Source organism: Elephas maximus, chromosome 23, assembly GCF_024166365.1.
Source record: "Elephas maximus indicus isolate mEleMax1 chromosome 23, mEleMax1 primary haplotype, whole genome shotgun sequence".
Classification (NCBI taxonomy): Eukaryota; Metazoa; Chordata; class Mammalia; order Proboscidea; family Elephantidae; genus Elephas; species Elephas maximus.
The window spans coordinates 29,143,146-29,157,712 of record NC_064841.1 but is presented as its reverse complement, the minus strand read 5'-3'; the positions used below and the strand labels follow the sequence as shown (position 1 = coordinate 29,157,712).

At 40.4% G+C, this 14,567-nt stretch overlaps 1 protein-coding gene across 3 annotated transcripts in view; it reads right to left on the bottom strand.

Annotated features, from left to right (window-relative positions):
• Positions 1-14,567, bottom strand: part of TNIK (TRAF2 and NCK interacting kinase) — a 481,587-nt gene that overhangs the window by 354,543 nt on the left and 112,477 nt on the right. For all 3 annotated transcript variants that reach the window (XM_049867710.1, XM_049867708.1, XM_049867709.1), the window contains exon 2: positions 8,324-8,389. In XM_049867710.1, coding sequence (XP_049723667.1) covers positions 8,324-8,389 — 66 coding nt within the window. The remainder of the gene's footprint in view (positions 1-8,323; positions 8,390-14,567) is intronic.

Sequence of the window (14,567 nt, the reverse complement as noted above, 5' to 3'; positions counted from 1 at the left end):
TTCCACTGAGACAGGACATTCCAAACTCAGCAAAACACAATATACTTTTTTTTTTTTTTTTAAGTTGACATTTTAACCATCTACTCTGGATTGGCACTTGAAAAACTGTAAGGTAATGTCCCTGGCCTCAAGGAACTCAGTTTAGAATGGGAAATAGCCAGACAGAAGATTACAAAACAGTGAGGTCAGTGCAATGAGAGAAGAACTCAGCGGGTACCACTGAGTGCTGGGATGGCCACTCCCAGGGGAGGTGCTGCCTGAGCCAAGTCTAAGGGTATATGGTGGTTAGCCGAGAGAAGGTGGGGAAGGAGAAGACATAGCATGAACATGAAATGGCGCGCTCTGTGTGCAAATCCCAAGCAATGTGGTGCTTATGGAGCACACAGAGTCAGGATGGGCCTAAAACAAGACTTGGGCAGGAGGCTGAGGTCGCAGCAAGAGGAACCTGGAGCTGGCAAGTCATCCTGGGGATGTAGAACTGTATCCCCTGAGTCTTAGGATTCCGCCCAAATGTGGAGCCACTCTGAGGACTGAAGCAGGGAGATGGTAGCTTCATAAGAGTGGTACACTGATGACATCTGCATGTAATACCAAAAATCAGTTGTTGTTGAGATGATCCCAACTCATGCAACCCAGGTGTGCATAGGGTCTGTGAACCATAGGGTTTTCAAGACTGTGACCTTTCAGAAGCAGACTGCCAGGTCCTTCATCTAAGGCACCTCTGGGTGGGTTCAAACCACCAACATTTATGGTTAATAGTCAAGTACTTAAACGTTTGCACCACCCAAGTACAGACCTCAACTATCCTTTACCCAGAACATTCCACTTTTGTATTAAATATTAGAGTTTCTGGTGGAAAAACATGCTTTGTTGCTGTAAAAAAAAAAAAAAGTTGATACACTGAAAGATAAAGGGAAATCTCATTTATAAAACTGTAATAAAAATAACCCCAGCAATGGTTAAAATGGCAAATTTTATATTTTATTACAATTAAAAGAATAGCCACAGCCCATAATATTTTAAAGTAGAAAACACTAACAATACTTTTTTAGAATTCATACAAAATGCTTGTACATTTTTTATTGACCTCTCCCTAGGAAGGTTCATTTTATTTAGATATAAACAGGGCAGAAAACCAAGGCTTCAGCCAGTCTCAGCTTCCTCAAACAAGATACAGCCCTGGTGAGGCTGGGCAGTCAATCACCTGGAAGACAAAGCGGGCCAGTGGTGAGTCATCTCAAAGAATGCCAACACATGGACAGACAGATATGCAGAACCATTTCGACTTGTCAGAAGTCCAGTGTTGCAAGGAACTATCCAGGAATTCATCATGTATAAAATGAACTTTACTGGGAATATTAAAAATAAAGGAGAGAGGCGAAGCTAAAAATACTAAATTAAATTGAGCCAGCAACCCCATACTGCCTCCCTGACAAGCGCGGGTTATCCAATAGGCAAAGTAAGCACGGTGCTTACCTTGCTTACCAGATCTTCTGTGGAGAACAATTTCTTTTTTTTTTTTTTTTACCACATCAAAGATTATCCTTCTAGATGTGGCTGGCATCTGTCTCTCTCCCAACCCCACAGCACCCTCCTATAGAATCAAAGCCTCTTTTCAAATTTACAATCCCTGATGGGGCAGATGACCCAGTGAACAAGGTAAGCATGGGCTAACTTGTACTTACTTACTAATCCGTAGTGAAGAATTTCGCTACGGATGATCTGGTAAGCAAGGTTAGCACCATGCTTACCTTGCCTATTGGACAATCCACCCCTGCTCCCTGAATGTGATGCACAGATCAAAACCAAATTGCTAAAGAAAGACTTCAAAGAAATGCATTGCCTCAAACATGCTAGTGGCCTGCCAAAGGCTGTATGTCCCAGTGGGCTATTTTATGCAGTTATGGGCAAGTGTTCTAAAACAATCGAGCATCTTCCCCCTAAAGGAGACTGAGCTCTTCAATAATTTAGTTCATATCTTCCCTGTAGCCCAGAAAGATGATGCTGTTGTTATCATTGTTGTGGTAGCCATTTTGTATTTATTAAGAGTTCTCAGTGAGCCAGCTGCTACCCTTTTCTTCCTTTGTTGTAGATGGGGGGAAAAATGATATGCAAGTTCTTTGCATTGCTTTAGAAAGTGAGCAACAAGACGAAGATCAGCAGCAATGCCCAAGGCCACAGCACTTGGCCACAGAGTTTGTACCCAACACTATTTGGAAGCCCAGGCAGTGCTCCCTCCCCATTTCAGATCCTCACCACCAGGCAGAGCTCCTGTTTAGTAGAGAGTATACATTTGCTTATAAAGCGGCAAGTGTTTATTTTTGCACACACGAAATATTCAAGTGGATATAATAAAATTATATCTGAGGACAAACCACAGAGATAAGAAATTCTGTCTCTGTGCCCCAATTAACTGAAGATCTAAAAACTACAAATCATGAGGGTGTTGTGCATCAAGTTATTTGGCCATTCATTGATATGAGACAAAATGAAAGTATTTTGAATTACAGCAAACTAAATGCATCAAGTGAAAGGTGGGCACAGGAGTACCAATCCATGTGTGGCTCTAACAGAAAATCTCGCCATCTTTTCATCTGCTGTTGGAAGGTGTATGTTATTATTCATTGGAGCAATAAGAACTTGCAAGAACCACATGGACCCGAATTAATGAGAGAATGGTATACAGTGCTCATGTATCCACACCGTCCAACACAGAGCTGCACTAAACAATGCCACCAGACCAAGCAGGCATCTTGGTAACATTTTTGGATACTCAATATATATCATCTTTCTAAAGGTTTAGAATATTTCTGTAAACCAGCTTTAAATGGATTCATGGTAGCAACTTGTGGCGGTCATCCAGACTAAGGCTTTAGTTTGAATTAAAGGATGTCAGAAAACCCGTTGCCATGGAGTCAATTCCAACTCATTGCAATCCTATAGGACAAAATAGAACTGCCCCATAGAGTTTCCAAGGGGCAGCTGGCAGATTCAAACTGCCAACCCTTTGGTTAGCAGCTGTAGTAGCACCTGGCCACTAGGCCACCAGGGTTTCCAAAGGATGTCAGAGCTGGAAGGAACTCTAGAAGCCATGCTGGTCTGCCTCCTTCATTATATACGAAACCAAACCCACCAGCTGCTCTGCAAGAGAAAGATGTGGCAGTCTGCTTCTGTTAAGAGTACAAAAAAAAATCCATTTCCATCGAGTCAATTCCGACTCACAGCGACCCTATAGGACAGAGAATTGCCCCATAGAGTTTCCAAGGAGAGCCTGGTGGATTCGAACTGTCAACCTTCTGGTTAGCAGCCATAGCACTTAACCACTACACCACCACGGTTTCCATATAGCCTTGGAAAATTCTATGGGGCAGTTCTACCCTCTCCTGTAGGGCCGCTACAAGTCCTAATAGACTTGATGGCAAAGAGTTTGGTTTGGTTTTGAGGTCCGGAGAAACAAAATAACATATATAAGCTCACATAGCTAATAAATCGCTGGGCTAAGACCCAAAGACAGAAACCATCTGTCCACTGGTCTGTCTAGCACATGTCCTACATCCTTCCTAACCATACTCATCTCAGGTCATTGACCCTGACCCAGGCAACAATGGTCAAGAACTCTGGTAGCACTGCTCCCTTCCCCTGGAGTGCCTTTTTCCATCCATCTTCCCCATATATCCATTTATCTTTCCAATCAACTTAACAGTCACCCCCTACATGGTCCTCCCACATTCCCCATATAATTGGCTCTTCTGCTCTTTGTCTCCCAACAGTACGCCTTCTGTATGCTCCTGATACGGTACACTGTTGAAGTCACTGATTTACATGTCTCACTACCAAAGATTTCAAACCCTTTGAGGGCAGGGGTGATGTCATACGCATATCTATAAATCTTGCCCTGAAGGCACTGCCAAGCAGATAATAGATGCTTGCTATGAACAAAAATCCTAGGCTGACACTCTTCCCCAAAGGCAAAGACACCAAGAAAAGCTTTGGTACCACCTAAGAGGCAATACCTTGGCACAGTGGTTCTCAATCCTGGCTACACATCAGAAAAACTTTACTCAGCCCCACACAAGACCAACTAAAAACAAATCTCCAGGAGATGGGCCCAGATAGATTTAGTTTTTCCAAAGTTATGCAGGCAATTCCTATAAACAATAAAAGCTGAGACCTACTAGTACCAAAACCGACTGCCATAGAGTCAATTCTGACTCACGGTGACCCTAGCAATCAGAAATCCTACATAGTTCCCCAGGGCATGTTTTCATAGTGACTCTGGAGGCCTCATTCATCTACAAAAGAAAGTAATCCTCCCATATGGCAATCAGCACACAGGTGCTCACAAAGGTCTTCCCCCCATGCTCATGTGGCAACCCATGTAATTTACTATACCTGACAGATCATAGCATGAGGTGACATGGCCGTCAGCCAACTTAGAGGCAAACAACACAGAGATCTGTGAGGTTGAAAATCTCATCAAGCCAACACATTTCAAGGGTAAATGACTTTTCCTACTTATTTGGAAGAGGAATAACTCTGGGCATTTGCAAATAAAGCACTTTCTGAGAATTAAATAGTCCTAAACTATAGTCAAATGAACTTAGGACTTTGTTTTGTATGTACTAGATGTTTTATAAATTGTCTTAAGATGTTTTATAAATTGTCCATTTGAAACTAAAAATCACAGTTTCTGCACTCCTAGGAAAAGAATGCTTGGGTATTTTGGAAGTCGCAAATTAATTTCTTTTAAGTGAATGAAACCAACTAGTACCCTTGACCATTATCATTAATTTATTTTTAATTAAATGAAACTTGTTACTGTAAACAGCACAGTCTTTTTTTAAGATCAACATTCAGACCTAGTCCAAACAGCCTGTTTTATAAAGAAACAGCCCTACCCCATATTTTACATAAAATGCCCACTGATCCAAGGAGATAGGATGATAATGACGCTGTAGTGATGGGGAAATGGTAGAGGGACATAAGCCACCCTGATATCTGTATTCTATTGAAGAGTTCCAAGTGGCATTAATAGCTGGTAGTGAGACTTATAAATCATGGCGGGGAGGGGGGTGAAATTTCACAGTCAAATAAAATGGAAAAATACTGGGTAAAAGCAAATCAAATCAGATGCTAGTGTGCACTGTTGCCCTTCAAGAGGATCGGATGGTCAGCAGAGCTTCTCTTGGGTCTCCACTAAACACATTTTGGGAAATTCAGCCAACTTAACAAATGTCAATGAGGCAAATGTCAGGCAAAGCCAAAGCCAGACACCTCCCCTTCAATTCAATGACCCTTGTTTGCCTGAAGACCTCAATACAGGAAACGAAAGGGATTGAAGAATGAATCAGTAGTTGGAGTCATTTACTTGGTAACACACAACATAATGAGCATGAAGATGAAGAAGAGAAAGAATACGGACTGGTATAACCAGACTGACTCGCACCTTATAACGAATGACGATAGCAATAATCAAACCGTAAATGTACATGGCAGTTTATATTTAACAAAACCCTTTCATAGTCATCTATTCATTTCAACCTAACAATAGCCTGGTAGAATACATCAGGAAAGGTATTTTTATTCTCACTTTACAGATGAGAACAACTGAAGCTACAAGTGGTTATATGACAAGCTCAAAGCTATAGCAATTTAAGAGTAGAACCAAGACTGTAAGGCAGATCCTCAACTCCTAAGTGAGGTCCTTACTACCCCACACTCCTTACAAACCTTACAGTGAAGGCACTCTAGTTAGATCTTGTACTATCTCAAGAGTACTGCTGATTCTATCCCAAAATTTGTACAGTAGGTAATTATCCAAAAATCACTGTCATCCTACCTAAGTTCTAGAGTGCTCCACTCAGGTCTTCTGATTCCTCTCATCATCTACTTTCTCTTTACAAATTATAGAGAAGTTCTTTTTTGTTTTTAACATGAAAGACCAAATATAACATCTAAATGGCAATTATATAATCAAGTGTCATACTAGAAATATGAAGATTTGGGTTTAATGCAACAATGCAGTTCTGAGTATTCATAAAAACCAAGAAATTGAAACTAGAAGGTGAAACCAAAATACATGTGTGTTTCCAATTTCATTCTTCTATAAATATTTCTTTTAGATCATAAAATGTTCTACAAAAACAAGGTCATGCAAAGTACCTGTAAGTAAGACTCCCACGGTAATTTACATGTGTTTGAGAAGAAATGTTTACTGAGTGCCTACTATGTGCCAGGCTTCCACATACTTTACACATTTAGTTTTCCAAACGATCCTACTCAGTACATTAATAAGAGATAAAGAAGTAATCAGAGAGTAACTTGAAATAGCTGGTTCACACGACTAGGCTGAGGCGGAACCAGGCTGAGAACCAAGCTTAGTCCTGCTCCACAGCCCTTTATGTTATACTCCTTTCCACCTATGAATGGTTAGACTAGAGAACCAATGAGGGTCCTTGCAACCCTTTGAAAGTGCACATGCACACTCACAGTGCCTCTCTCACACGCACTAGACCCACTCCAATAGCCTCTTTACATTGCGCTTTATAACCTTAAAAAAAAAAAAAAAGAGGATGCAAAAGAAACCTGATAGGGATACTGAGAAATCTATCATATTCTTAATTCACACTGTCATCCTGGGATGAGGTATGTTTCTATTTCTGCAATAACTAATACTAGTTCCAAAAGGGCAACTTAAGAAACAGGATAAACTAACATTAATTTAAATATGTGGCTAATTCGTAGTGGTGTTTAAGCAGTAAACGTTAAACAATTATTTTGGCTTATTAAAAAATTACTCTATTTTTACAAAAATATGTTTGAATTTCTTTAGGTTCCCAACAGATAGCACGCCCAAAAATAGCCAAGACCTTTGACCAACACACAGGAAGCACAGTACAGTGGAAAGGCTCTAAGATATGGTACCATAAAAAGAGCACCACGCTACAGAGTTGTTACTCCATATTGACAGCAAATCAGAAGTAATTTTCTATCTAAATCAGAGCTTAATTCATTAGCCCACGTTACTTCACAAGTTCAATCCAATTTCTCAAAATACAGTAACATACTCTTCCAACCTAATTATCTTCATTGAAAGTATTTAAAAAGCATTTGCTGAGACACTTTCTTTCTGTGCCAGACAGGATCAACGTCAAGAGAGCAGCTTGGGTAAGCTCCATTCTGTCTAATTTCAGGGTCTGACATTTTAGAAAATAATCTTTTCTTCTGAGGGAACAAATGTTCCCCTGGAGTGGACACCAAAGGGTATCTCCCAGTACCTTAAATAAAGGTTTAATTAAATGTGTATCCGTTTACAATAGGGCTTTAAAAACCAGATTCTCAAGAATACATACACATAAACTTTTCATATCGCAAAGAACTGTAAACATTATAACCTGGATGACTTCTACGATAATTTTAATCAACTGAGAGAAGGTCAGGGCCCAGATGTGGAATTTTGAAAACTAGAGCAATAACGAGAGATCATCTATAATGGAAACGCCACCCCATTTCATGATCACTCAGGCAAATCATGGCCATTTCCCTCCAAGTCATCCTGAGGAAATGGTTTGTTTTGAAGCCATTTCAATAGCTCATTCACCAAAACCCCAAAATTTTAGTCCTAACACAACTCATTTCCATTTTCTCTTGACAATCAGAAGGAGAAATCAACCCAAATTTTTAAACCACCATTTTTTAGATTACTTAACTAGGAGAAAATACCTTTTGAAAACAATTTTTGGGTGGATTTGTAAGTAAAAATTAGTAAATGGGCAAAATGGAAGAATAGGACTCCTTATTCCTCAACCAAGTCCCAATTCTTCAGTTTAAATTATCTCCTAACTTGTAAAACTCATTGCTGCCATCAGGCCTTTGCTTTGTGAGGTAGCCAGTTTTCTCTTAACGTTGTGCACAAGACTCGTGTAACTCCTGCCCTAGGCTAATAACAAATCTCCTTTTCCAGCTGCCAGTTTAATAGCTTACATTTCTAACGTAAATGGCATCCGTTGCTCCTTTGAAAACTAGTTCTGGCAGTGATTAAAGGAAATGAAACACTCAAAGAGCTTCAAATACACAACATCAGAATTCAGGCGTCATATATAAACAGTGTAATGTATAATGAGGGGAAATACCCAAATCACAGAATCCAGTTTAGGCAACTTGTCTACTGAGATATTTAAAAAGATGGAGAGTCAATTAATAGGTGTATTACTTGGTTTAAAATCTGCTATGAGGCATTTACGAGCAAGTATAGACAGCACTGCTATTCAACATTCATGAAACAAAACCACACATAAACCATGTTCAAATGCAATGAACTTACCTTATAAACTTGCCCATATGTTCCATTTCCAACAAGTTCCACCAATTCAAAGATCCCTGCAGGGTCCTGAAACAAATTAAACAAGAAAAATTCAAGACAATGTTCCAGGCATTGTTTTAATCAAAAGCAAGTATCATTTGCTATACAGAAATAAATAACAATTTTAGCTTTGGAGAATCATGCATTAATATTAAATACTATGAGAATTTAAATTTTAATTCAGTTGTAGTAATGAAATTTGTTTTTCTATTTCCATGAAATGTGTTTAAATCAGACAAAAGATGTGACTTCAACTAAAACAATCAAAAAGAATCGACATATTTCTCATGTCAAGTAGAAACACACTTGCCAGTACATCAAAGACAAAATGAAAAATTCATCATACTGAGGGCGTTCTAATTTTTCAGATATTTCTCTTTGAATTTTCCAAGCTGCTCAGTGCATTGAACACACACAAAGTTAAAAACAGAGTACTGCTGTATTGTGGGGCAATCTTAATTAAGGTAGTCGACAGTTTCTAAGAAAAAAATGGAATCAACATAACTAGGCCTCAGAATGTTTTTCTTTAGATCCAACCCACCCACCCCCCATGCTGCCTCTGCAAAATATGCTTTTGCAGGATGACCTTCAGTTCAACAAGGTTAACTGCAAGATTTAGAAATGCAAACTAAATAGGAGAAGTATTTAAGTTCTTACCACCGAACAGGTATCTGCTAACCCTCAGACTAGCTAAACGTTAGGGTGTTCTATCAATATCCAATAATGACTATTACTCTTACTGATTAATATCTCAATAAGTTAAAAAGAAAAATCAAAGATAAAATTCAACTCAGGCAGAAACTGACTTTAATCCCTACTGATTCTTAACTGGACAGAAATTGTTCTTTAAAGGCCTAAATCAAGACTCACAAACTCAAATGCCCACAGAGGCCAGTAACATAACTGAGTGAAGAGGTCTGGAGGGACTGCAGCAAAGTGAAGAAGGCATGCCTCCATTAGAGGATTAGAGGGGAACACTCACTTTATTTAGCTGCAGCCAATTGTTGCTGTGTCAACATATGAGCACAATATTGCCAGATCTAAAGATGTGTCAAGAAAAATAGAACATATTGTTTAATGTAAGATCTCCTTTCTTTCTTTTTTTTTTTTTTTTTTTGACATTTTAAAAGGGATGAACTCAATTAAAAAAAAAAACCTCATCCATTGCTGGTGAGAATATAAAATGGTACAACCACTGTGGAAAACAGCGTGGTGGTTCCTCGAAAAGTTGAACATAGAACTTTACCATATGACCCAGCAATTCCAATCCTAAGTAAACACCCAGAAGTGAAGTCAGGAACACAAACAGAAACCTGTGTACTGTGCTCATTGCAGCACTTTTCACAATAGCTCAAAAGTGGAAACAACCAAAATCTCCACCAACCCATGAATGGCTAAATACAAGGTGGTATATATGCACAATGGAATACTTCTCAGCCATAAAGAGAAATGAAGTCCTGATGCATGCCACTACATGGGTGAACCTTGAAAACATCATGCTGAGTGAAATAAGTCAGTGGCAAAAGGACAAATCTTGTATGAGCTCACTTATATGAAGTAAGAAAATGCATTGACACCAAAGATTATTAGTGGTTACCAGGTGTGAAAGGGGTGGGGAGGTGGATTTTTGCCTAGAGGCGTTGAGTATATGTTAACGGTGGCAGAATGATTTGGAAAAGGATAGCAAGAATGGTTGAACAACTTGAAGAACGTAATCAATGTCACTGAGTTGTACATGTACACATTGTTGAAATGGTGTATGTATTGTTATTACGTATATTTGCACTACAATAAAATGATAAAAATTCTCTGAGGGGAAAATTGAAAAAGACTGCAACAACTCTAGCTTAATCCATTGATTATGGAGTCCCTGGGTGGTACAAATGGTTAACATGCTTGGCAATCTATTAATACGTAATAATAATCATTTTGAAGCTGAGCACTTCCACATCTCAGGAGCATTCAAAATAAGGGAAGCAGCCCCCCTCTGCTATTCATGGGAAGAAGGCAAATGAGTTCAGGAGTAACAAGACAGAATTTTTTAGAGTCACAATCTTTAGTAAATTAAGACCAAGAAAAGCCCTTTGCTATTTGCCTTCAAAGATTCCACATAGAAACAAAAAAAAACACACACACAAAATAAAACCAAGGAGGGGGTGGGGGAACAGATTAAGCCATTTAGTTATGGAGAAAAATCAGAGCTAGCACTACCCATGCTAATAAAGTCAGAGGGGCAAGAACCACCATACTCCAGGCATGTGTTCTGACAAATCAAGAAGTCCAGAAGTTCCAGCTATGCCCCACCCGGCCAGGAAGGTGGCCCAGGTATAACCTTGAGACAGGAAGACGCTGTTCAGAAGACGAGAACTCTCAGTTGGCCAAAACCCCCTTGGTTAAGAGACGCTGTCAAGGCCACCTGGGAGCCATCAGGATGAGAAAAAAGAATTTTGCTTGTTAAACTACTAGGCCATTAGAGAAGCAGGTTTTATTACAAACGGAATTAGAAAGCAATGAGAAAAAGGAGAAGGAAGAAAAAGAAGAAAAGCTCATAAATGGTGGCAGCTGCTGTCTGTTTCTAAGCTGTGCTTGCTGGTGTTTCTGCAACAAATTTGGAGAGAAGTTCTACATTGCTTGAAATATCTCAACCGTGTTTTCAACATTTCTGACTAAAGAAATTATGAAAGAAAGAGAAGAGAGGCAGAACAGTGACTACCAGCAGCCCGAAGGAGCCTGGCAGTCATCACAGGGGCACGCGAGGACAGCAGGAACAGAACCAGGGTGCAAAGCAGGGATCAGCTTCTATACTAGAGTCATCCCACCTCCTGGTCTCAGGAGCCAGGCAGCTAATTTCTGAGGCTCTGTCCCTTCCTTGAAAAGCCTATCAGTGGACATATAGAAGAGCAATTCCAGGACTTCTGTTTGGACTGCTGGGAAAGACAAGCTCTTTCTGCAGACACACCCAAAGTGCTCAGGGCAGAAGAAGCAAAGGTCAAAAGAATTAAAGAGTTTGGCTGGTAGGCAACCAAGCCAGAAACAATCATTGATTTAGGTTAGCACTCCAGGAAGCAGACTCAGAATCTCTGAGAGTTGCACACAGAGAGTTTACTGAAATCAACACCTCTGGGGAAGTAAAGGCAGAAGGACTGAGTAGAGGAAAGACCTGCAATACAATGGAATCAATAACTTCATCTGACCTCCCGCTGAGCTCAGGAGTTAGCATGAGCCCTCAAAGTTGTCTACCCTTGGGGCCTGAGGCCCATTGCACCTCACTCCCATTGACCAGTCCATTGGATGCAGGGAGGCAGACTGTCCTTGTTTTCCACCCTAGGAAGTTATGATCATGGATAAAGTGACACTCTTCACCTGAGGACAATCCCTAGTGAGGGATTCAGTTGAGGGCCATCACGAGCTGCCTACATCCCAGCAGGTGCCTCAGTCCTGGAGAGGGCTTCTGGGTGGCACACCACAGCATCTTCTACAAGCACCATGGTTAGAAATAGGTACCAGTTTTTGAATGCTTCGAAGGCCAGCGTAGCAGGGGCAGGGGTCTGGGGACCATGATTTCAGGGGACATCTAAGTCAATTGGCATAATAAAATCTATTAGGAAAACATTCTGCATCCCACTTTGAAGAGTGGCGTCTGGGGTCTTAAATGCTAGCAAGCAGCCATCTAAGATGCATCAATTGGTCTCAACCCACCTGGATCAAAGGAGAATGAAAAACACCAAGGACACGAGCCCAAAAGACAGAAAGGGCCACATGAACCAGAGACTACATCATCCTGAGACCAGAAGAACTAGATGGTGCCAGGCTACAACCGATGACTGCCCTGACAGGGAACACAACACAGAACCCCTGAGGGAGCAGGAGAGCAGTGGGATGCAGACCCCAAATTCTCTTAAGACCAGACTTAATGGTCTGACTGAGACTGGAAGGACCCCGGTGGTCATGGCCCCCAGACCTTCTGTTGGCCCAAGTCAGGAACCATTCCCAAAGCCAACTCTTCAGACATGGGTTGGACTGGACAATGGGTTGGAGAGGGATGCTGGTGAGGAGTGAGCTTCTTGGATCAGGTGGACACTTGAGGCTAGGTTGGCACCTCCCGCCTGGAGGGGAGATGAGAGGGTGGAGGGGGTTAGAAGCTGGTGAAATGGATATGAAAAGAGAGAGTGGAGGGAGAGAGCGGGCTGTCTCATTAGCGGGGAGTAATTGGGAGTGTGTAGCAAGGGGTATATGGGTTTTTGTGGGAGAGACTGACTTCATTTGTAAACTTTCACTTAAAGCACAATAAAAATTATTAAAAAAAAAAAAAAAAAAGGTACCAGTTTGGAATTAGAAGCGAAGATTATAAAGCACCTATATTCTACAGTGTGCTGACAGTGATGGGACAGGACAGGATATTTGTAGGGTGGGGGCTGAGACCCTAGAAAGAAGCAGGCAGAGGTACTCATCAGGGACACCTCAGCACTGACTCTTACCTCCAATCTGATCCAAGTACAGTGGGTTATTGTTACTCACAGTAGTTACAGTCCATAAAGTCACTACAAACACTGAATTAGTGAATACTGAACCATTGGCTCCTAAGAGAAATAAAGCCTTTGGTCACAACATTTCTGTCAACAGATCAATGTATAATCTTGTTTTATTTGTGTTTCTGTTCAAAGATACCTTACTTAATATATATTGTCAATTCATTAACATTGAACTCACAGCCAACAGCACTATAACTCACGCCTGAATGAAGCTTATCTAACACACGAATTTTCTCTGTAAGGCACATCACAGCCGTCTTGTAATTAGGAACACTAGACAGCAATTCAGCACCATGCTTAGGGCCATTTTAAACAGCAAAATCACCAACAAAGAGCACAAAAATGAGAAAAACACGGCACTAAATAGGCGGTGAAAAGGATACTTGTTTACAGTTTAAGAACTGAAACAAGAAAGCAGAGTGTTGTCTTGTTTGACCTCAGCTGAAAACCCCTGGTAACTGAAATTTCTTGTCACTCCGCACAAGTCCACAAATGACCACAAAAAGTCCCATGAGTGCTGATTTGGGGAATACAAATAAATTTTGGCAAGAAGTGAATTCACAAATATAGAATGCACAAGTAATGAGGATCTACTGTACCTGGAGAGCTGGATGTTTTTGAATATTCTATAAACAAGCATATATAATTGTTAGCTATGTTCTTGGGGAACAGTGATACAGCTTGAACATGGTACCCGTCCGGCTATTTTCTCTCGTCCAGCAGGACCTCTAAAGTAACTTCTCCCAAGGGTCACCAACGACCTCAATTTCTTATTTGCAGTGTTCTCTTCTCAGTCCTCTCCCAGTTGTCTCCTTTGAGGGATTTGACACTATTGAACACCACCACTCTCGTTGAAGATACAGGTAGTCCCCGACTTGTGACATATATGAGTTACAATGAACTGCACTTACAACCGTCCTTCTTCATTTTGGACATGTTATCATTAGTAATATATACTACATACATGTTGCTGCATGTAACTGGCTGATGCTATTGTTCTCAGATGTTCACTCCCAGATGTGCAATTTTATGATTTACTATTCAAAACACTGCTGTACAACTTTAGTGTTCTACACTAAATCAGGGGCTTCAGTTGCTTCAAAACATGGACCCAAATATTGATCACTTTGCTAAGGTCAATAGACAGATTTGGGAAACAGTGAGATGTTACTGTGAAATATATGAAGAAAAAAGAAAAGGACCAGACAGGCAACTCTCACTAATTTCCTGACTAGAAATGCCATCTCCACTCTCAGGGATAATCCAGATGATCCAGAAACTTCCACAAGTGGAGTTATTACCACAACTGACAAAATGCCAATGTTGTCCAACTCTTCTTCATCATCAAAGTAAGTTTTTATGATTTGTGCATTTCTTTATGTATGTGGGTATACACTAAAATATAAGTTTATATGTAAGTTTTCCAACCCCAAAAGATAGTTAAAGATCAGATTTGTAAACATACTGATAATAAAAGGCAATAACGAAAAGTTAAAAAAAAAAATTGAGGTATTTGACTCACGTCAGAACCAACTTACAATGGAGTCACTGGAACAGAACACTGTCATAAGTTGGGGACTATCTGTATATCCCCTTCTCTGTCTTCCACCACACCCCTCAGTTTCTCTCACAGATTCTGTTTCTTCTGCCCATACCTTAAATGTAGGCTCCCC